This window comes from Furipterus horrens, unplaced genomic scaffold (assembly GCF_987537825.1).
Source record: "Furipterus horrens unplaced genomic scaffold, mFurHor1.1.pri manual_scaffold_6, whole genome shotgun sequence".
Taxonomy (NCBI): domain Eukaryota; kingdom Metazoa; phylum Chordata; class Mammalia; order Chiroptera; family Furipteridae; genus Furipterus; species Furipterus horrens.
In genome coordinates, this window is record NW_028327176.1 from 132,801,087 (window position 1) to 132,823,638 (window position 22,552).

At 38.5% G+C, this 22,552-nt stretch overlaps 1 protein-coding gene across 3 annotated transcripts in view; it reads left to right on the plus strand.

Annotated features, from left to right (window-relative positions):
* The first annotated feature begins 6,417 nt into the window (after positions 1–6,417).
* Positions 6,418–22,552, plus strand: part of PM20D2 (peptidase M20 domain containing 2) — a 31,000-nt gene continuing 14,865 nt past the window's right edge. For 2 of the 3 annotated variants that reach the window (XM_090279667.1, XM_090279668.1), the window contains exons 1-5: positions 6,419–7,027; positions 11,085–11,233; positions 14,209–14,351; positions 19,375–19,529; positions 21,948–22,086. In XM_090279667.1, coding sequence (XP_090135793.1) covers positions 6,572–7,027; positions 11,085–11,233; positions 14,209–14,351; positions 19,375–19,529; positions 21,948–22,086 — 1,042 coding nt within the window. In that variant the 5' untranslated portion in view covers positions 6,419–6,571. Of the gene's footprint in view, positions 7,028–11,084; positions 11,234–14,208; positions 14,352–19,374; positions 19,530–21,947; positions 22,087–22,552 lie in introns of all 3 variants that reach the window. The other variant, XM_090279666.1, reaches the window with a different exon arrangement.

Below are 22,552 nucleotides of genomic sequence, written 5' to 3' on the forward strand. Positions count from 1 at the left end.
GTACTCGCAACTGTAAAACTACTGTCACCCCACTCTGTAAAAACCCTCAACTGAAGTGTCATTCTGTCGTCTTCATTATTATTTTTGTGCTAAGATCTGCTGTCTTAGAAAACTTTTAATATCATCAACTCTAGATACTGTGCTGTAAGTAGATTTCTAGGACTTATTCATCTTGCATAACTGAAACTTTTTACCCATTGACCACTTCTCTCCAGCCATTGAATCATCTAGCATTGCTCCATTTTTAATGTAACTAATTGTCAGAGGCTTATTTTGTGTCATATTAACCAACAGTACATATTTCTAAATCTTAACTAGTAAGAAAGACTTAGCTTGGCTTTTCTCTCTTTTCTGGCCAACCAGAAGTTTCCTCCAGTGTCTCTTCTTTCCTTATTTTGTTCTGGTCTCACACCTTGTAGCAAAATAGAGGGGAAAGGTTCTATGTGCAAGGCCTTCTGAAACTTTGTATAAGAATTTTCCTAAGCAGTTTTATTGGAAGTTTCTAGTTTGCTTCCTGTTTCATCTTCCATCATGCCTATCACTAGATGTTTATTTATAAAGTTTAGACTACACATTTTTATTTATTAATGACTCTTCATTACATCTTTTATAAAGCACCTTAAGTATTTTAAGCACCCTCTGACCATCTATGCCATCCATTCCTGCTAGCAACCTTAAAATGCGTAGCACAAAATGACTAAGAAGTTTGAGAAGTGAAGTAGAGGTTGTTATTAATATCATGGTTAATAATGGTGTGCACATGGTCAAAGTGTACACATTGAGAGAGGACTCTCTTGAAAGATCCTCAAACACAGAATAGATTCCAGGATCTAAAAGTTTTATCAATGAGGGTAGGAAAGGAATAAAAGGTCTCTTCATTTTCCTGAACCATAACCTTAGGAGAGAAATATTCTTATCCAGCACAAGCGGGGCTGCATCTTCGCAGAGTTGTAATATACAAGCCCTAGGGAATCAGGGCAAAGGCAAGGCCTTTCCTCTGCAAGAACCTCACTGTCTTCATTTCCAGGACCGGCTATGGTCAGCAGAGCAGCTAATGTCACTGCCAAGAGGGAGGGAAGCCAAAGGAAGCCTCAAGTAACAGAGCACCAGAATGTTCCAGGCTTTAAAATAGCTGCCTTCACCTTGTGGGCTATTTAAGATATCTATACAGAACTTAAAAACAAGTGTAATAAAACCTTACCCAAAAGAAACAAGTTTTTGCCAGACAATTTCCTATGCTTTACTTTGCATCCCTGGCAATTTGTGCTTCTTAATCCCTTTCACCTTTTTGACCCATAACCCAAACCCCCTACAATCTAGTAACCATCAATTTGTTCTCTGTGTCTATGAATCTGTTTCTGTTTTGTTCATTTATTTTAAGATCATATGGTATTTGTCTTTTTCTGTCTGACTTACTCACAATAGCCAAGCTATGGAAGCAATCTAAGTGCCCATCGATAGAAGAATGAATAAAACAGATGTGGTACAAATACCCATACAATGGAATATTATTCAGCCACAAAAATAAAGAATGAAAACACTCCCTTTATTTTTGTTTCCAGAGTTTCTTCCTCAGTTTAATTTTTTTCCTCCCTGATCACTCACTCTCTGAGGTGGTTTAATTCTTTTTTGGGTATAATCATTATGCACAGTAGATAGTGTAGAAATGCTTGTTCCTTATCTCCTCCACTTTCTTTATCACCACCTCTAATCTCTCAGATGGCAGGTGTCACCTCCTCTCGACATGACCATCATCACACATCCATCAACTTGCCCCAACTGTCCCATTGCCCCTATTTTGTTTGATGACTTTACCATCTACCCAGCTGTTCACACTAAAAACCTCAGACATCTTTCCTCCTTTTCTCCATCACACCCCTCTCCTCCAAAAACATTCAAGCAGGCATCAAGTCTGGTCACTTCTGCCCGTGGAATGTTTCAGGCACCTTGGGACTTTGCAGGGAACTTATACCGTGTCTCAGAGCAAAATCTGTTTCCAATTCATCCTCCACGTGGTCATCAATTATTCTTCTGGAAGAAAAACCTGATTTTACCTCTTCCAGGCTTATATAACACCCCATAGTTATCCACTGTCTGATGAAGTTTAATTCCTTAACAATGTGTTCATAATTCCTCTATGTCCCTTCACCCCCAATCAAAATTCACCTTTCAGTTAATCTACTCTCCTAGTTTGCTGCTTTGTGACAAATGACAGCCAGTTTTTTTGACCAGAAGTGATTTCTTAATGTTCTATCTAGTGTATGATATCAATCAGAGAGATATATGTCTGGACATACTATTGAGTGTCTGGGGGGGAGGGAGTAGATTAGAGGAATGTTGTGAATGACCAGGACCCTAAAGTGGACTGTATTTGCCTTGCTCTGTATGCTGGCAGTGGCAGCCCCAAAATCATGCAGTGCCAGGGACTGGTTCTGGAGAAAATTTTTAAGGTTCCAAATATTTTTAAAATGAAAAGGTAATAGGCAAGATCTGTGTGTACTTTTGAAATAGTTTCTTTATTCCATATTTTTGAATGCTTTAATGCAAGGTGTGTTTTTTTTTTTCCTGGAGAAATATCTGCATTACCTATATAGATGGAATAATTTTAACACTCTTTATTCCTTCCCTACCCCAGCACCTTCTGTTTGCCTTTGCTCTCCCCTAATTGTCTTCATTTTATTTTTCACTTCATTTCTTATTCTATGTTGATAAAATATTTTTCTTCTCATTTAGATCATGCTTTGACAGTCTGTGTTGGGGGTTTTATTTTGTTATCTTATTTTATCCTAATTAAAAGAATATAAACCATATCAGTCTGTTGTCTTGCCAAAAGGTCTTAAAAATCTGAAGTCCAAAATAATATCCAGTATCATCTCATAAATTTGGCTAGTATTTCAGTCACAAATAATGTTGCTTTTCCAGAGTAAAGAAAATCTTTGATTTACTCTTCCCACCAAAGCACTCGTTCATCATAAGTTTCTTATTCTGAAAGTTATTCAGTCATGATGGCAGCCAGTTATTTGAGCAGCAAAAGAAGAGGAATCTTTATATTTTAAAGCCAGTCTTCTAATAAGAACTATCTCCACCCACCCCCAACCCTCTCTGAAACAAAGGTCAAAATTAACTTCTTAGTACTAAATTCCAGTACTGTGTTATCTTTTCAGATATAGAAGCAACTAAAGGAAGGGACATATTCTAGTTTTTTTGTTTCTACTAAAAAAAAAATATATATATATATATATAAGTTTTTTCACAGCAGTACGTAGAGTTAGACAGTTTTATGAATATTATGGGTAGAAATGAAAGTAATTATAAGAAATAATGAGCTGACCATATTCAAGAAGGTCATATGTCTAATTCCTACAGCTTCCAGAAGCCACTCTTTCTGCCCCTCAACTCCCACAGGTAAAGAGCTGAGAAGTCTAAGGAGAAGCATAAAATGGACACACACAGGATCTGTAGGTAGCATAGTCTAGTGGTTAATTGCTATTATTACTCAATTAGCTTTTTAGATTCCAGAAGGTCAGCCAACAAATATTTATTGACAAGAAGGAAGGACTGTTTCGCCACCACACCGTGTTAGGTACTGAGGAACACAGTGGGAAAAACCAAAGAATGTAAAGACAGGAGGGTACAATACACAAATTATTATAATTTATTATATAAATTAATTCAAGGGTGCAAAGAAATATAGGGGCCAAAAATGGAAACCCAACACATACATACATGCATGTGCGCACACATGGAACAGAGCTTGAGATGAATCTTTTTACCACCTCAAGTGACAACTTTGCTAATTCATAACAAGCACTATAAATAGCAGCTCCTATATAGAATTTATATGTACCCCTTTTCTCTCATTGTTTATAGCTGCTGCTAAAAATAAGCAAACATGGGTTCCACTGATGTCAACACAGAGTTAGTTGTTGCAGAAAATTTATTCAAAATGAGTGATTTTATGTGTTCTGATATAAATAAAAAAGCTATAGATGCATTTATGAATTTGGATGTCTGCTTACATAAGCAATAGAGCATGGTAGCTAAAAGCAGCCACTGGAGCCAGATTGGCTTCTATTCTATACTCAGCCTGCTACTTACTAACTTGGTCATCTTGGACATTGTGTCTGTAAAGTGAAGATAAATAATCACATTAACAAACACACAGGTTGTCATAAGGGTTCAATGAGTTAATACATGTAAAGCACTTAGAACATGTTAAGTGCCTGCCACAGAGTAAGTGTTCTGCAAATGTCATTTACTGATTGGTTTTGTTCACATGAGCCTTTCTTTTAGCCAATTAACTGAACACAATAATATTGAATCTCAATATTATTTTTTGAATATGGAGTGTTTCTGTCAGAAGTATACCAGGGTAAGATGTAACAAATATAGACAAGGGGGTCCAGAAATTTAAAACCATGTTTCTTGTCTTTTTAAAAAATATATTGTTGTTCAATTACAGTTGTCCCAATTTTTCCCCATTGCTCTCCCCTGCCCCCCCATAGTCAATCCCCACCCTGTTGTCCATGTCCATGGGTCCTTTATACTTGTTCCTTGACTAGACCCTTCCCCTTATGTTCCCCATGATGTTTGTTGTCTTTAAGGATGAATTTCAGCTAGACTGTTTATTGAATGACAGTGTTTTCAGATTTAGAATGTGATATTTACTCTGATATTATTAGTTGCTAAAAACTGTAGTAGGTAGTCCTCATGTATGTTAGCTTCCTTTAGACTTATTTTCAGAAAATACATTTGTCTTATTATCTAAGTATATCATGTCCCAGTTAACCTAATTGTGACAAATTAAGCAGTAAGATAGTAGAATATGAAAAGCTTATGGAAGATTTAATGTGTGTGTTAGTACATGGAGACCCTGGAAAAAGTCCCAGGACTGAGAATCTGTCTCCTTCAGCAGTAGGAAACGAGGCAGCCACAGCAGTCTGATCATTCAGAGAGTTTATTAAGGGAAACTTATATATGAGGTGTCTTCAAGACAAAATGGGTCCTGACCCCACTTGGCATATGCCAGAGAATGACATAGAACAAGGTGAGATAGTCATGGATACTAGTACATGAATGCTACCAGGTATGAAAATTACTTCACATGCTTGACCAGGTCAGGACAATAGCCGGCTCCAGGAACCAGGATGCAGCAGGAGGCTGGGGAAGGGGTTCTGGTAAGTCAGAATGAATATGGATTACAATCAGACAGTGTCTAAAGGGAGTTTGTGGTAAGAATCTCCTTTCTGGCCCTGGGCCAACTCATGCATCAGAATGAAGCAATGTCATGGAATCGTCTCTCCACAATGTGGAACACCTTAGAATATAAAGTTCTTCAGTGCTATTAATAGGCATGGCATCATGGACAGTTTTTAGACTTTGTGCTTTGCTCTGGAGAAAAACAAGAGTATGGCATCTTGAATTTCTTTGTTGGGTAACTTAGAACCCCGTTATATGAACACCAGCTGTACATATCATGTTACTTGAGTTCAGCATCAGTTATAAACAAAACTATTCGCATGTTATTTCAAAGCTATGCTTGTCAAGACAAACATCCAAATAAACAAAATAGTATGAATAGTTATGACCATAACTTTTTATTAACTCTCTGGTTTAGGCTTTTAAAAAACTTATTTAGCCCAGACTGGCATGGCTCAGTGGGTTGGGCATCTATCAGCAAAGAGAACGGACTGGGTGGGGTTCCATCAGGGCACAGGCCCGGGCTACAGGCCATGGCCAGGTTTTGGGGGCTTCCAGGGGCAGTGGATCTGTGTTTCTCTAGAACATTCATGTGTCTCTCCCTCTCTATATCCCTCCCTTCCCCTCTCTAAAAATAAATAAAATCTTTTTTAAAAAAATTTAAAAACCTCATTTAAAATTCTTGCTTTTACTTTACTCAAATAGACTATACTAGCTAATGCATATGCGCTAACTATATTCCAGATGCTATACTAGACACTTGCTATACCAATAAGGTTTGATTCTAATGAAAAAGCTATATATAGTAGCAGCTTTTAAATAACATAGCAACCTCAAGGACAAAGGAGGTGAGGGCAGTACTAAAGTAGTCCACAGACCAGTGTTCTTCGTAGCTTTATGGACTGAAAACCTTGTAGAACTTTTTATTACTGTTTTAGAAAGGCAACTGGTGTTTTTCAAGGGATTATGTTCCACTTAGTCTGTCTCTGATGTCTATTGACCAATAAAATCGTTCTCATTCCGCTGTTGTGGGAAATAAGCAATAACGGATAAGTAGTAACGTTAGACCTTAATTCTGTTGCCTGGAAAGCTGAGTAGAGAGATGAAACCCCGAACCCCTCGTTCTTCCAAGCTCGAGGCGGAGCGGAGCACCGGCGGGCTGAAGAAGGGGCGGGCCACGTTTCCTGCGAGCCGCTGGAGGCGGGGTACCAGGGATGGGGGACCGGTCTGCGGCAGGATGTGCAGCCGGCCTGCGCGCACCGCACCAGTTCTCGCGTACTCTGGGAGCGTGCGCAGGCGCGGGGTGCACTAGAAGGGCGCGATCAAGGTGGCATTCAAGCGGAGAGCTGACTGGTCATCAGCTCTGGGCACGATGAGACCTGGAGAGGAGCGACCTGTGGAGGGGGGCGCCTGCAGCGGCGCCTCTGAACTGGAGCTGCGGAAGCTGTGCGCCGCGGAGCGTATCGACGAGGCAGCTGAGCGCCTAGGGGTCCTGAGCCACGCAATCTGGAGCGAGCCCGAGCTGGCGTACCAGGAGCACCATGCCCACGACGTGCTAACGCGCTTCTTTGAGTGCGAGCCCCCGGCCGCCTCTTGGATGGTGCAGCCGCACTACCACCTGGCCACGGCCTTCTGCGCCGAGTGGGAGACACCTGGGGTCCAGGCGGCGCCGAGCCCACTGCACCTGGGCTTTCTCTGCGAGTACGACGCGCTGCCGGGCATCGGTCACGCCTGCGGCCACAACCTAATCGCTGAGGTCGGGGTGGCGGCGGCGCTGGGTGTGAAGGGGGCTCTGGAGAGCCTCCCTGGGCCTCCTCCGCCGGTGAAGGTGAGGCGCGGCCTGGGCGTGGAACTCCCATCACCTACCGCAGGCGTTACCTCCCCAGAAAAGTCAGGAGCTGGCGCATTCCGTGATCACTTGTGTCCTACTGCCCCAGGACAAGTATAAGGGACGACACTAGATCACCCAGCCTCGCCTCTGCCCAAAGGCAGAACCTCTGGATAAAATTTAAGGAGTTACCGATCTAGCGACACTGCGGATTTTAGGGTTTCGCTTCCTCTTATGTAGTTGTGAAGTCCATTGATTCTCCTTTATGGAAAAACTTCGAACCCAACCTGTAAAAAATATTTTTTATTGATTATGCTATTACAGTTGTCCCAATTTCTCCCCCATTGCCCCCCTCCATCCGGTAGCCGCCTCCCCCCATTCCCTCCTGCACCCCCCCCCCCTTAGTTCACGTCCATGGGTCATGCATGTAAGTTCTTTGGCTTCTCCATTTCCTGTACTGTTCTTAAACATCCCCCTGTCCATTCTGGACCTACAAATTTATATTTCTTAATCCCTCACCTTTTCCCCCACTTCCCCACTTCTCCCTCCTGACTGTTAACCATCCAAATGATCTCCGTATCTGTGATTCTGTTTCTGTTCTGTTTGTTTAGTTTGTTTTTTAGATTCAGTTGTCAATAGTTGTGAATTTATTGCCATTTTAATGTTCATAGTTTTGACCTTTTTCTTAAATAAGTCCCTTTAACATTTCATATAATAATGGCTTGGTAATGATGAACTTCTTTAGCTTTACATTGCCTGGGAAGCACTTCATCTGCCCTTCCATTCCAAATGATAGCTTTGCTAGATAGAGTAATCTTGGATGTAGGTCCTTGCTTTTCATCACTTTGAATACTTCTTACCAGTCCCTTATGGAAACTCCTTTGTAGATAACTGGCCGTTTTTCTTTTGCTGCTTTTAAGATTTTCTCTTTATCTTTAAACTTTGGCATTTTAATTATGATGTGTCTTGGTGTGGTCCTCTTTGGGTCCAACTTGTTTGGGGCTCTCTGTGCTTCCTGGACTTGTATGTCTGTTTCCTTTACTAAATTAGGGAAGTAGTCTTTCACTATTTTTTCAAATAAGTTGTCAATTTCTTGCTCTTTTTCTTCTCCTTCCGGCACCCCTATGATTTGAATGTTGGTACGTTTGAAGTTGTCCCCTAGGCTCCTTAGCCTATCCTTGTTTGTTTTATTCTTTTTTCTTCTTGCTGTTCCGATTGAATGTTTTTCTCTCTTATGTTCCAAATCATTGATTTGATTCTTGGCTACATCAACTCCACTGTTGGTTCTCTGTGAATTTTTCTTTATTTCACTTAGTGTAACCTTTATTTCTGCCTAGGTCTTTTTATGCTGTTGAAATAGCCAATGACTTCCTTCAGCATTCTAGTAACCAGTGTTTTGAACTCTACATCTGATAGATTGCATATCTCCATTTTGCTTAGTTCTTTTTCTGGAATTTTGTTCTATTCTTTCATTTGGGCTATATTTCTTTGTCTCCTCATTTTGGCAGCCTCCCTGTGTTTGTTTTTACATATCAGGTAGAGCCGCTTTGACTCCCTGTCTTAATAGTGTGACCTATTATAGAAGAATACACTGGTAAGTTGGAAGGGGCAGAGCCTTATATATTTGCCAGGGTGGGGCGACCCATGTGAACGAGGTTGATGGAGTTTCAGATATGCTGTGGCCTCTCTGTGGCTCTATGTGATGGAGAGCTCAGAAAGAGGACAGTGCCGTTGCCTGGCCTCTGGAGTTTTGTCCAGGAAGAAGCTGTCCCCCGGCACTTACCCTAATGCCAGACACTTGAGTTTTTTCTTGTATGCCACTGGTGCCCTTCCAGCTGCTGCCCCGGTGCTGGATACCAGAGGGAGTGAGTCTGCCTAACTCCTAAGTTAATTGCGGGCCCTTTAAAAGGAGATGCCTGAGAATCCTGCAGTGTTTCCAACCGGTTTTTATAGCCAGAAGTTATGAGCACTTATCTTTTTGGCATTGGAACCCTAGGCTAGGTGATCTGGTGTTGGGCTGGGATCCCTCTCTCCAAAGGTGTCCCTCCCAATTTTTATTACCACATATGGGTGTGGGACTGCCCATTCCAGGTCTCCGTCCCTCCTACCCATCTGGATGAATGTGATTTCTTTAAATCCTTGGTTGTCAGAGTTCCATTCAGCTCAACTTTCTAACAATTCTAGTTGATAGTTGTTTGTAGTTTAGTTGTAATTTTTGCTCTGGTTGTGCGAGGAGGTGAGTCGTGTTTACCTACACCTCCATCTGACTGGCCCAGCCTGGTTTTCCTTAGGCCTTATATTTGATAACGGAGGCCAACCACAATGCTGACTAGACTGTGCAATCTCTTGAGGAAGTGGTTATCGTAGGGAAACATACAGCCCCTTTTCATATTAGGCTCCCCAAAAATCTTTTGTTTGTGGTTGTCCTAGGATATTATCAGTCATTAAAACTATCAAACCTCTAGAAATATACAAAAAAAAAAAAAATTGGGAAGTGAATGAATATTTTCTGCGTAAATGAATTGATCTTTGAGTCTTAATGTGTATTAAATGGTTTTAATGAATATCTCAGTTCTTTAAATGGGGAAATGTCATTTATGTTTGTCATAGGGCAAGTTTAATCTTATGTTACTGTTTTTCCAGGTGGTATGTTCTTCTGTGAGCTAAAATGCAATCATCACCATTCAGGTTAAGGGGAAGACTAAGGTTTTATTTTATTCTTTAGTCCATTTTTTCCAATGCCAGTAAATTCACTTTTATCCTAACATTTCCATCTTTTGTGACTTTTTCTGTTGAGCTGCCTTCTCTTTTCTCCCTCTGGGGGTTTGTTTTTGCATCTGGTTAGGTTTTTGTTTTGTTTGGTGTGGGACATCCTTTGCCATGTCATGAAACACTGGAGAGATTTAGCTTTAACTGGATGTATGAGAAATTCAGAAAAGTCAGCAAGATTTAATTTGAGAAGTCATCAGATTGATTAATAACTAATCAAGGGATAAGAATTTAAAGCAGCTTAATTTAAGAGCTTGGGTGCTTTATAACTTGTAAAGAAAGCCAGGCTTTGGGACATGTACACATTTCTGATTTTGAATGGTAATGCTGAGTTTTTAACAAGGTAATCTATCTTACGTGAATATGAAATTTATGTCGATTCCCTTTGCTAGCCAAGACTTTTCCCAACTTGTTTCATTGTGTTCTTATACATGATCTTGAAAGCATATTAGTTGTTTGTAGATCAGTTTACTTTGCTTTAAAAATTGTTTAAAGAAGTTAAACTTAAATATCGAAGTAAAATGTTTATTCTGCAAAGTTCTCTTTTGTTTAATTAGGTGTTTGGTGACCAATAAATCTGCCTGGTTGAACTGTTGGAATCGAATTAGTAAGTTTCTGGAATAGTTGGCTGTTTCTAACCATGGTCTTAAGATTTATTTAATGCTCTTCGTAAAGGATTAATGAAGAAGTCCATTAAGGAACAGGTCTGAACAAATAATCCCAGCTCTCCCTGAAGACCTACTCTGTGACCTAGGGCAAGACACTTCACCCTATGCCTCAAAACCACTCTCCCTAAAATAATGATAAAGATTGCTACCTACTTTACAGGGTTGTTGTGAGGAGAACTAATAAGTAACTAGAAAGTTCTTTATGAGTAAAGTGCTTATGAATAATTATGTACATATACTAAAAGACTTAGTCAAGAAGAAGCTTTAAGGAGTGAGTTGAGGATTTTGAGGAACTTAGTATGTAATACTTATCTTTTTCATCTTTGTCAGTAGTTTTAAAAATTGAGTTGTAAAATTAGGAAAAGTTTCCTGTGGTAGCTTCAGTACGTACTTTACACCAAATTGTATAATAATGTAAATTAAAACTTGTGATTACTTTAGCACCATAGATTTATGCCCACTGCATTATTTTAAGTGTCAGAGAACAAAACATCTCTCCATAGTTTAAGGACTTTAATGTAGATTGTGAATACGTATGCAAGAGATGAAAGAGAACTTATTTTATATTTTTCTACTAGGATTTTTTGTTGTTTTGTTCTGACATAGGTATTTCCTTCTAGGTAATTGTCCTGGGAACCCCTGCAGAAGAAGATGGTGGTGGCAAAATTGATTTAATTGAAGCAGGGGCTTTTAAAAATCTTGACGTTGTTTTTATGGCCCATCCATCCCAAGAGAATGCTGCTTATCTACCTGATGTGGCTGAACATGAGTAAGTAATCAAGTTGAAATAAACTTCTTAGTGGAAAATGGATGACTAGAATACTTTAATATGTTTTTGGTTTTTGTTTTTTTTTTAAAGGACAGAAATTTATTGTCTCATAGTTCTGGAGACATGAAGTCTAAAATCATGTGACAGGGCCAAGGTCCATCTGAAACCTGTAGGAGAGGATCCTTTCTGCCTCTTCCAGTTTCTGATAGCTCCAGACATTCCTTGACTTGTATCAGCGTAATTTTAATCTCTGCCTCTATCTTCACCTGGCCTTCTCTCTGTCTCTTCACATCATCTTTCCTCTATGTCTCTAGAATACTTTTATGTCTTAACTGGAGACTAGAACTCTATATTTATACATCTAAAAAGTAAATTGAGGATTGAGTGCCTGCCTGTGAACCAAAAGGTCACTGGTTCGAATCCCAGACAGGGAACATTCCTGGGTTGCTGGCCAGGTCCCCAGTTGGGGGTGTGCAATAGGCAACCTATGGATGTTTCTTTCCCTCTTTGTGTCCCTCTCTTCCCCTCTTTCTAAAAATAAATAAGATCTTTAAAAAATATAAAATAAAAATAAAAAGTAAATTGAGCCCTTGCCAGATGGCTTAGTTGGTTGGAGCGTCATCCCATGCCTAGGTTATGGGTTTAATCCCTATTCCAGGCATGCACCAGAGGCAACTGAGTGATGTTTCTCTCTCACATTGATTCTTCTTTCTCTCTCTCTCTCTCCCTTCCTCTCTAAATTCAAGTAAAAAAAAAAAAAAGAAAGAAAATTCCTGAGTGAGGATTTAAATAAATAAATAAATTGAAAGATAAATGATACAATGTCTTCATTTTCATTGAATCATTTTGTAAGCCTCCTCTAACTGAGATTTTATATGATGTTCATAATTGTACTGTTAAAATAGTGCCTAAAAAGCATAAAAATAGCAAATATGTTGACATTTATGTTCTGTTTTGAACTGAAGAATAAATCTGGTTTCTGGAAAATACTTAGCCTTTGATATGATTTATAAGAGACAGCTTCATTAGACTTGGGAAGAAAACACACTTCTCTAGTTTACTTAGTTTAATTTGAATTCCTTGCAAAGAAGATAAATTCCTGAGTAAGAATTCAGAAACTGACTATGGATTTTAGTGGAATTTGACAATCTATGCTTTTCTGATGTTTGCTATGTTGAAGAGCTCACTTTTCTGGGTATCTAGGAGCATGCATTATTGAAGTGGTTTGAATTTTGCGGACCAGAAATTTCAGCCATGATGTCTTGTTTTCAGAGGGTGACTATTATAATTGCTCTGGTATCTTTGTTATCACTGGAAATGGGTGCTGTGACAGTAGGGTGACTCTTACAGCTTTGGTTTCAGGGTCAGTGTACACTAGTACACCTCTGGAAAACCTTAATGATTAGAAATTTCTGCCAATGCCTCTGGCTGGAAGGGACCTGCAGATAGATGCAGGCAGGCTTCCCAGCCCATTAGCTTTCTAGGACTTAGGGTTGGGCTTCTTGGCCTTGATCCTGAACTCAGTCGAGTTGGCCTCAGGCCTTTTCTTAGTGTCTGGCTTCTTAGATTTTTTTTTATTGGCCATCTTTTCCGATGGAAAAGAGAACAAGAACAAAAATTAAAATTTTTTAAATTTCTTATCTGTTCATCCTAAAAATCTCTAACAATAAATAAGATGTCCCTACTGACCACCTATCCCACATCTAGTCCCTTTCCTAGAGGTTTGTATCCTTTTGGATGTATTTATAGACATATGTAGGTATAAATGTATAAAGTAAATTTTAAAGGAGGGTTTACACCCTGAAATACTCTGCTCAGTAAATTGGTCTGGTTATTGCTTTTTTAAATTAAACAATATGTCTTGAAAATCATTCCATATAATTTTGTCTGAATATATGCTTTTTTATGCCTAAAATACTAATGCTGATCAAAGCATTAACATTTATTTTCTTGTAGTTTATTGTGCTTTAATTGTACATAGATCCAAACTGTAGAAGAAGAGGTGCTAGAGTCATTTTCATAAAGGACATCCTTTTCCAGTCTATAAGTTTATCACTGTTTCATTAAAATTCCAATTTCAGGGTGATGGTGATAAGGTATATACCAATGAAATAAAAACCATTGTATAATTGTATTTGGTTGCTTTTACTTGTTTTTGTTTTCCTAACAGAATGTTTGAACTCAGTCAAGAAATACCATGAGCATACCAAGGACTCCTGAATCTAGCTCATTTTTTTTTTTAAAAAAGGAGTAGCTTTTTATAATTTAAATGTGGATACTATTAATCAGTTGGGCTTTAAAATATTTTCAAGCAAGTCATCTTTATAAATAACTAATATGCAATCCCTTCTCTAAATCTTTTTTTATTGTTTCTGAGTAGTTAGACTGGTATGGCAACTATTTGAAGGTATCGGTGATACAGGTACTTTGGAACGTTAATAAAATGATGGTCAGGAAAAACTGACTTAATACTAGAGTATCTTATCATGTGAGTATAATCTGATTTTCAGAGTTTGTCCTAATCCATTTCAAATGTCACCGTTCTCTTTCCTTGACCTTCCACCACCCTTGAGACAGAATTATCTGAATTTTTGCAGACCTTTGGTGTAGAACTATCATAATGAAGTGTAGAAGGAGACAGGAGTCATCTTTTTTGTAATTTCAGCACCTCATACAGTATTGTATATTTGTTTGAATTGAATTGTGTGCAAATTTAATTTGTATAGGCAGTTGATAGATCAGTTTCTCTTTTCCTCTCCTTTTTGGAATGCCTTCTTTGTTTCAGTCACTGTAGTATGTAATAATATACTACAACTAAGCTACCTAAGTTGCTGCTATTGCTACAGATGACTTACAAATAAAAATTCTAGCAGCGTGAATTAATTTGGATACTAGTTGGGTAATTCTAACTACTTGGATTTTTTTACTTTAGTGATATTGAAAAAAGTAATTCCAGATGCTGTTTTATTTCCTAGTGTGACTGTGAAATACTATGGAAAAGCATCTCATGCTGCTGCTTATCCCTGGGAGGGCGTAAATGCATTAGATGCTGCTGTTCTCGCATACAACAATCTGTCTGTGTTAAGACAGCAAATGAAACCAAACTGGAGAGTTCATGGTACGAATGTCAAATATTTTGTGTAATAGATGCTGCTTAATATATTTTAATACAATATAATTACTTAATATTTGATATTTTTAAAAAATGAGAGACATGTACTTATTATGACTATTTCAAAATACATAAACATTGTCAGAAATTGCATAACAGGATGCTAGGATGTTTGTCTGTTTGAGGGTAAGAAGGCAAATGAGATTATTATTAAACAGAAACGGATCCCTGAGTGGCTTGGTTCAGTGGATTGGGTGTCATCCTACAAACTGAAAAGTCACTTGTTCGATTCCCAGTCAGGGCACATGCCTGGGCTACCAGCCAAGTCCCCAGCTGGAGGGTGTGTGAGAGGCAACCAATCAATGTTTCTCTCGCATATCGATGTTTCTCTCCCTCTCTTTCTCTCTACCTTCCCCTCTCTCTAAAAACAAGTAAATAAAATCTTTTAAAAAACCAAAATGGAATGGTCATTTTGAGTATTAGAGGTCAATAGTTTTATGTAAGGACCTGTGTTCTTTTTGTGGTCATTTCAGAGTTGGAACTTGATTTTCCAGTGATCCTGTCTCTTAATAATAACAAAATTTTGTCATTTCCTCAGTTTAAAAAAGTTATGGTTTCTGGTTTTATATACTCAAGAGCTGTTAATCCTAAGTAGCATCTTTTAAAAAGTATGTATATCACCTTAATATAAACACATTAATAAAGTACTGTCATAAAGGTACAAATTTATTTTTTAATTTATATTTCCTTATGACTTGGAAAAATATTATATCTCAATACTTAAATATCTATTTTTTACCTGATTTGCTATAGGCTTAAATTAGTTTGTAAATGCACATTTACTGATCTCCTACCTTAGTTTCTTTAAAAGGAATAAGCAGGAATGTGTTTAAAAATATATTTTTTTAAAAGCAGTTTCTATAAAATTAGATTTTGCATATCTAGTTTTTTGATGTTTTATTTATCTTAAATTGTGTTAGAAAAAACATGATTCAATGACCAATAAATATAAAAAGTGATTATATCATGATTTAGAGATCTAATGTACTTTAGGACATAGTTTGAAACTTGCACTTGTGTTAGGCATCTCTCAGCAGCCAGAGTGATTGTTTGAAATTAAATCAGTCCTGGCTGGGTAGCTCAGTTGACCAGTGCATCATCTAACACACCAAGGCTGTGGGTTCAATCTCTGTGAGGCACACATATAAGAATCAACCAATGAATGCGTCAATAAGTGGAATAACAATCAATGTTTCTCTCTCCTCTCTCACTCTCTCTCTCAAATCAATAAATTTTTTAAAAGAATTATAAAATGAAATAAAATCTTAAATCAACTTTTGTTATTCTTACTTAAAACCCTCCTAAGGCTTTCTGACATATTCAAGGCAAACCACAATCCCTTTCTGTGGCCTTATGACCCTGCTTGAACTGGCTCTGCCTATATTTCTGTCCATACTTCTTTCTTTTTTTAAAATTATATATTGATCATTATGCTATTGCAGTTGTCCTGATTTTCCCCCCATTGCCCCCATCCACCCAGTACCCCCCAACTCCCTCAGGCAATCCCCCTACCATTGTTCATGTCCATGGGTCATGCATATAAGTTCTTTGGCTACTCCATTTCCTATACTGTATTTTACATTCCCATGGCTATTCTGTAACTACTTATTTGTACTTCTTAATACCCTCCTCCAGAGAAGGAAAACTCTGACTCCAAAAAACCTCCGCTGCCTTGCGGCATACCTCTTCAGGGGAAAGGCTAAGGGAGTAAACCCCGACAGAAAATCCGGAGCCGGAGTCCCTAAGGCGGTTTGACGTTGTAGTCAACACCGGCAACTCCTGCGGCGCACCTGAAGCCAAGCTGTATTGACTCCGTCTTTCCCTTGGACCCTTCAGCTGCGAAGAGAGGGGGGGTCTGCTGCATGGGCAACAGCAGACCCTCCATATCACCCTGCCCAGGCTCTGTAGCTTCAGCTTCACTGGAGAGGACACTCCAGCGTCATCGCAAGATGTCGATTCAACACGGGAGGAGACAGATACCGTGTCACTCCGAGTTGGACTGCACAGCCATTCTTGGCGGTGCAGATAGACTCTTAGGAAGCTACACCATCGTCTCTCGAGACGGACGGCTGCCGACGAATACCCTCCTCACCTCCTTACCCATTCTCCACATACCCCTGCCATCTGGCCACCATCAAAATGCTCTCTGTATCCATGATTCTGTCTCTGTTCTTGTTTGCTTAATCTGTTTTTTAGATTCAGTTGTTGATAATATGTATTTTTGTCACTTTATTGTTCATAATTTTGATTCTTCTTTTTCTTAAATAAGTCCCTTTAACATTTCATATAATAATGGTTTGGTGATGATGAACTCCTTTAGCTTTTTCTTGTTTGGAAAGCACTTTAGTTGCCCTTCTATTCTAAATGATAGCTTTGCTGGGTAGAGCAATCTTGGCTGTAGGTCTCTGTTTTTCATGACTTTGAATATTTCTTGCCAGTCCCATCTAGCCTGCAAAGTTTCTTTTGAGAATCAGCTGACAGTCTTATGGGAACTCCCCTATAGGTAACTAACTGCTTTTCTCTTGCTGCTTTTAAGGTTTTCTTTGTATTTAAGCTTTGGCATTTTAATTATGATGTGTCTCGGAGTGGGCCTCTTTCGGTCCATCTTGTTTGGGACTCTGTCTTTCCTGGACTTGTATGACTATTTCTTTCACTAAATTAAGTTTTCTTTCATTATTTTTTTCAGATAGGTTTCTAATTTCTTGCTTTTTCTCGTCTCCTTCTGGTACCTCTATAATGCAAACATTGGACCTCTTGAAGTTGTCCCAGAGGCTGCTTATACTTTCCTCATTGTTTTGGTTTCTTTTCTTGTTGTCCTGATTGGTTGTTTTTTGCTTCCTTATGTTCAAAATCATTGGTTTGATTCTCAGCTTCATCCACTATACTGTTGTTTCTCTGTAAATTGTTCTTTATTTCAATTAGCGCATCCTTTGCTTCTGACTGGATCTTTTATATGCTATTGAGGTCCTCACTAAGTTCCTTGAGCATCCTTATAACCAGTGTTTTGAGCACTGCATCTGATACACTGCTTATCTCCATTTTGTTTAGTTCTTTTTCTGGAGTTTTGATCTGTTCTTTCATTTAGACCAAGTTTCTTTGTCTCCTCAAAGCCTCCCTGTGTTTGTTTCTATGTATTAGGTCCTGCCCTTTTGATTCTGTGTCTTGTTAGTGTGGCCTAATGTAGTAGGTATTCTGTAGGGTCAAGTGGCACAGCCGCCCCTATCAAGATGCACCTTTGTGTGTGCTTAGTACAACCTCCTCTTGTAGTGGAAACTTGGTTGCTGTTGGCAGATAAATGGCAGGGACTTACCCAAACCAGTCAGCTGCAAGGACTGGCTATGACCACTGACCACCAACCTCTGCCTTCTGTGGAGGATCAGATATGCAGGATGGTGATGTTCCAACATGGTCTGTAGCTGTCCACTGGGTGGGCTAGCCCTGGAATTTCCCAGGTGGTACAAGCCAAGGTCATTCCCCCACCTGTGTTTTACCTGGAGCCACCCTGCCTGAGCTATAAAGCAATCTGGGATGGCTGCTACTTGTACTGTGCTTGGAGAATCTCAGGCAAAGCCAAGCTACAAATCTAAGCTGGCTGCTGCTAGTCCTGGGCCTGGGGCTCACTGAGGCCAGCTGTTGCTTGTTTGAGAGGATTTAGGAAGTTTTGAAGCATGAACCAAGACCAGCCATTCATATGGGAAAGCAGCTTGGATGGGCCTCGAAGTTAGGTGGGGCAGAGTCTTTGGGGATCTCCAAGATGGCTCAGTCTTAGCCACTTTGATGGAGTCTCAGATATGGTACCAGCTTGCCAGCTCTGTGGGGGAGGGTTTAGAAAAGGAACAATGGCCTCAGCTCACCTTCATGCCAGACACTTAAGTTTCCTCCTTTATGCCACTGGTTCCCTTCAAGCTGCTACCCCAGTTCTGAAGCTCAGAGGGAGTGAGTCTGAGAAGGAGAGTCCATGTGTGGGTTCTTCAAGAGGAACTTCTTGGGGTGCCAGCAGTTTCATCCGCTGACTCAATCCCTGCTCGGTTTTTGCAACCAGAAGATGTGGGGACCTATCTTCCTGGCACTGGAACCCTGGGCTGGGGGTCTGGTGTGGGTCCGGGACTCCTCACTCCTAAGAGATCCCTCCTGAATTTTTATCCACCACATGTAGGTGAGAGACCAGTCTGTCCCACGTCTGCACCCTTCCTACCAGTCTGGATGGATGTGGCTTCTTTAATTCTGAAGTTGTCAGACTTTCATTCAACTTCATTTCTGATGGTTCTGAGTGATGGTTGTTCTATATTTTAGTTGTAATTTTGATGTGGTTGTGCATAGAGGTGAGCCATGTCTGACTATGCAACCATGTTGACCGGAAATCTGCATATCTATTTTAGTTATAACTTTAAATGGATAAATCATCGTTCTCTGTGTAGGTCCAATTAAATGCATTTGTTTTAACAGTTAAAATACTTAGTCATCTTTGACACATTGTTTCCTTCTTGGCATGAAAATTATTTTCCAAGAGCCAAATGCCTTTTAAAATACTCATGGGATTCTTGGGGTACAAGGGTAATTATAGAAATTTACAACATCAGGGTTTTTTTCTCTTCTCATGTTAAAAGTTTATGAAAATATACAACTGTATTATAAGCTACTGAAATAAAAGTATTTTCCAGAAGACTTAACATAGTTTTAAATTTTCTAACAGTTTTTTTGGAGTCAGGAATCATAATTTCTTATAAATTCCTTAGAATAAAGTACCTATAGGCAATTATTTATTTTCCTGTTATCAAGAAAGTATAACCCTATGTTATATAGAAACTTTTGTTCTACAGCAAAATATTTGATCAGTATATATGTGAGACAAATAAGTTTAAATTATTTTTTATGCACATATTGGCTGAAAAACTATGGGTGTACTTAAGCTTAAAGAAATGGTCTCCAAGCTCCAAGCTCAATTCCAGTATTTTGGTTCTTTTTATAGGTATAATAAAAAATGGTGGTGTAAAACCCAATATCATTCCCTGTTATTCTGAATTAATCTATTACTTCCGTGCACCCTCACTGAAAGAACTTCCAGTTTTGACCAAAAAGGCGGAAGATTGCTTCAAAGCTGCAGCTTTGGCTACTGGGTGCACAGTAAGAACTTTTTAAGAGTTAATCTATATTATAAGTAAATGTTTATATGTGGGCTGGGGTTGTTTATATTAAATTAGATTAGAACCTTACTTGCTTCCTTTTCACTTAGTGATGTCTTGAATATGTAAAATTAGTTGTCTGAATGTTGATGTGAAAGTCTTCACTTATTTTACTCAGTGTCTGCAGAGGGCAGACTATAGTCATCCTGTTACACAGTAATTGGAATAACTGATACTGCTGAGTAGAATTCCTGCCTTTTTACAAGTTATATCTTTCCTTATTGATAGTTATGCTTTTAGAATTCCTCTACATAGTTTCCATAAAGGAAATTTTACGACAGAATCAGCAAAAGCTATTTTTGGTGAAGTTCTAGGTATGTATAGTGGAGCTAAAAATACTTACGGGTTGCTGGAATGAGAGTTAACATAGACACAAAAGTTAGTCAAGAAGTATTGTTCATTTGCACCATGAGGACAGTAACATTTATGTACCAATTATACGTGGCATACGGTGGGATGAGAAGTTACAGAATGACATAAATTTTGCCCTGCTGGGAGCCAGCAGTCTAATTGGAGGGACAATATCTGGGTCTGTGCTTCTCAGCCTCACTAATTCTGTAACTTTTGGAAACATTATTTAATATTTCTTGGCCTCCATTTTCTCAGTGAAAAATGAGATAATATAATCTACCCAAGAGTTCTTGTGATAATTAAATGAGGTAATGCTTATGAAGAGTTAGGGTCTAACCCTCATACATGATACAATACCTTGTTTTTTTCTGCCCTTATTAGACTGGAGATGTATGGTTTATTCAGATAAGCAGCAGTGCCTCAGACAGTAACAGTGGTTCTCAGGCAGGATATGTTAAGTGTCCAGAGAGTAAAGAATTAAACATTTATCCCTTGTTTATTTATAATTATAAATATTCTAAGTATTTATAAAATATATGAACTACTATCATTAGGTGGCATTTCAAGATATAATATTCCCTTAAGATAAGATTCATCCTTACTGGATTTAAATTTATATTTTAAATAGTCTTTTAATAACTTTTAATATTTTGGCTGACTTGTAATATCTGATTAGTCTGTCATTGTTTCTAACTTACGAAGTCTGTTCAGAAGGTATCCAGCCAAGTAATATGAAAAATAGGAACATTTATTGAAGAAGATACAATGTACAAGAAACATTGTACATAGGACAATGTCAGCTCAGTCCCCTTCAAAGTAGGCACCTTGGGACCTCACACATTTCTCCCAATCGCCATCAGCTGCCCCATTGTATTTTCCTGAATCTCATTGACAGTCTGAAATCTCTTCCCTTTCAAAGGTGATCTGGATTCTGGGAAAAGCCAGAAGTCACAAGGCACCAAATCCAAGCTATAAGGGGGCTAAGTCACCTGGATGATTTGATGTTTCACTAAAAAACTGCACTGATGTGATGCTTGAGCAGGCGCATTGTTGTGATGAAGCTGCCAATCACCAGTTGTCCATAGCTTTGGCCTTCTGAATAATCTGAATAGTTCTCACAGAGGAATGTTCAAGCTTAATGAAAAATTTGATGCAGATTTATTGCTCTGCTCACTCAGTCATTTTGAATGCAACAACCATATAGTACACATGCTCACTCAATGGCATGTATCACCTCCACTGACTAGTACAGTGAAGTCATCATTGTTCATGCATGCGCCTTCCAGTCCACTCTCTAGGGATGCCAGGTTACATTGATACCACACAGACCAGTTTCATTATATTAACAATAGCTGGATTTTCCAGACAGACCTCGTAGATATTGCTAATACAAGAAATGTCATCTCTGCCATTTTATCAGTGGCTTTTGCTAATGTTCTAGGTATTATCTTTAGTTTGAGGAAATAGTGGCCATTTGATTTAGTCAAAACTAAATTTGTAAACTGTGAATCTTCTTTTTCTCAGGGTACCTTTACAACCTTTCAGAGCAGGCAGTGGTGTCAATATCAGTTTGGATATTGAATATCAGTAAAGTTTAATTTCTTTCTTATAGAGGCTACAGCCTAGAGTAGTGTTTCTCGGAGTGTGTTTTTTGTACCACCTGCATCAGAGTTACTTTGGGGTCTGGTTGAGTCAGAGATTCCTGACACACACACACACACCCCCCCCACACACACCCTACTTAGGTGACTGGAATTGAGTCCCACTCTCTAGTAGAGGTAGGGGACATCATGTGGTGTGGTGGATGTTAACAAAGGAGAGAGAGGTCTAGGAACATTTGTGAATAGAAAATACATATTTTTGTAAGGTAAGAGATTTGAGAGTTTATATCCAGAGGGAAAGTGTCCCCTCTTAACCTCTTTCTATTAAAAAAACTCATTGCTGGTTTGAAATTTAGCTAGTGAATTTGAGTTTCTTATTTCAATATTTGTTTTTAATTTTTTATTAGGTAGAAGTTAAAGGTGGAGCACATGATTATTACAATGTCCTTCCCAATAAGAGCCTCAGGAAAGCTTATATTGAAAATGGGGAAAAGCTGGGAATAGAATTTATTTCAGAAGATGATGCAGTTTTGAATAGCTCTTCAGGTAATTACAATCTTTTATATATTGTGCTATTTGAGGAAGGGAAATATTATCTTTGAATGGTTTTATTTAACAACTTTGAAGGTAAGGAGGTATTGCTGATGTTTTTAATGATAGTTTTCACAAATTTAATGGCTAGGGGAAGGAAACTAATAAACTCATCAGTGAATATAGACTATCAAATGAGCAGATTTGTTTTTAGAAATAGCCAACATACTTTTTGCTTTATATTCTAAATATTTCTAGTGTTTAAATGTGCTTTGTTCTATTTTTTTATTTTTCAATTATAGTTTACATGCAATATTGTATTAATTTCAGGTGTATGACCCAGTGGTTAGATATTATATAACTCACTAAATGATTCCACATTACAAAACAGTTTTAAATAAGCTACTAAAAGGGAAAATAAAATGTTAATTCATTCTTAGTCATTAATATGCAGTCTACTAAGTATTTGGTTATGTGGGAA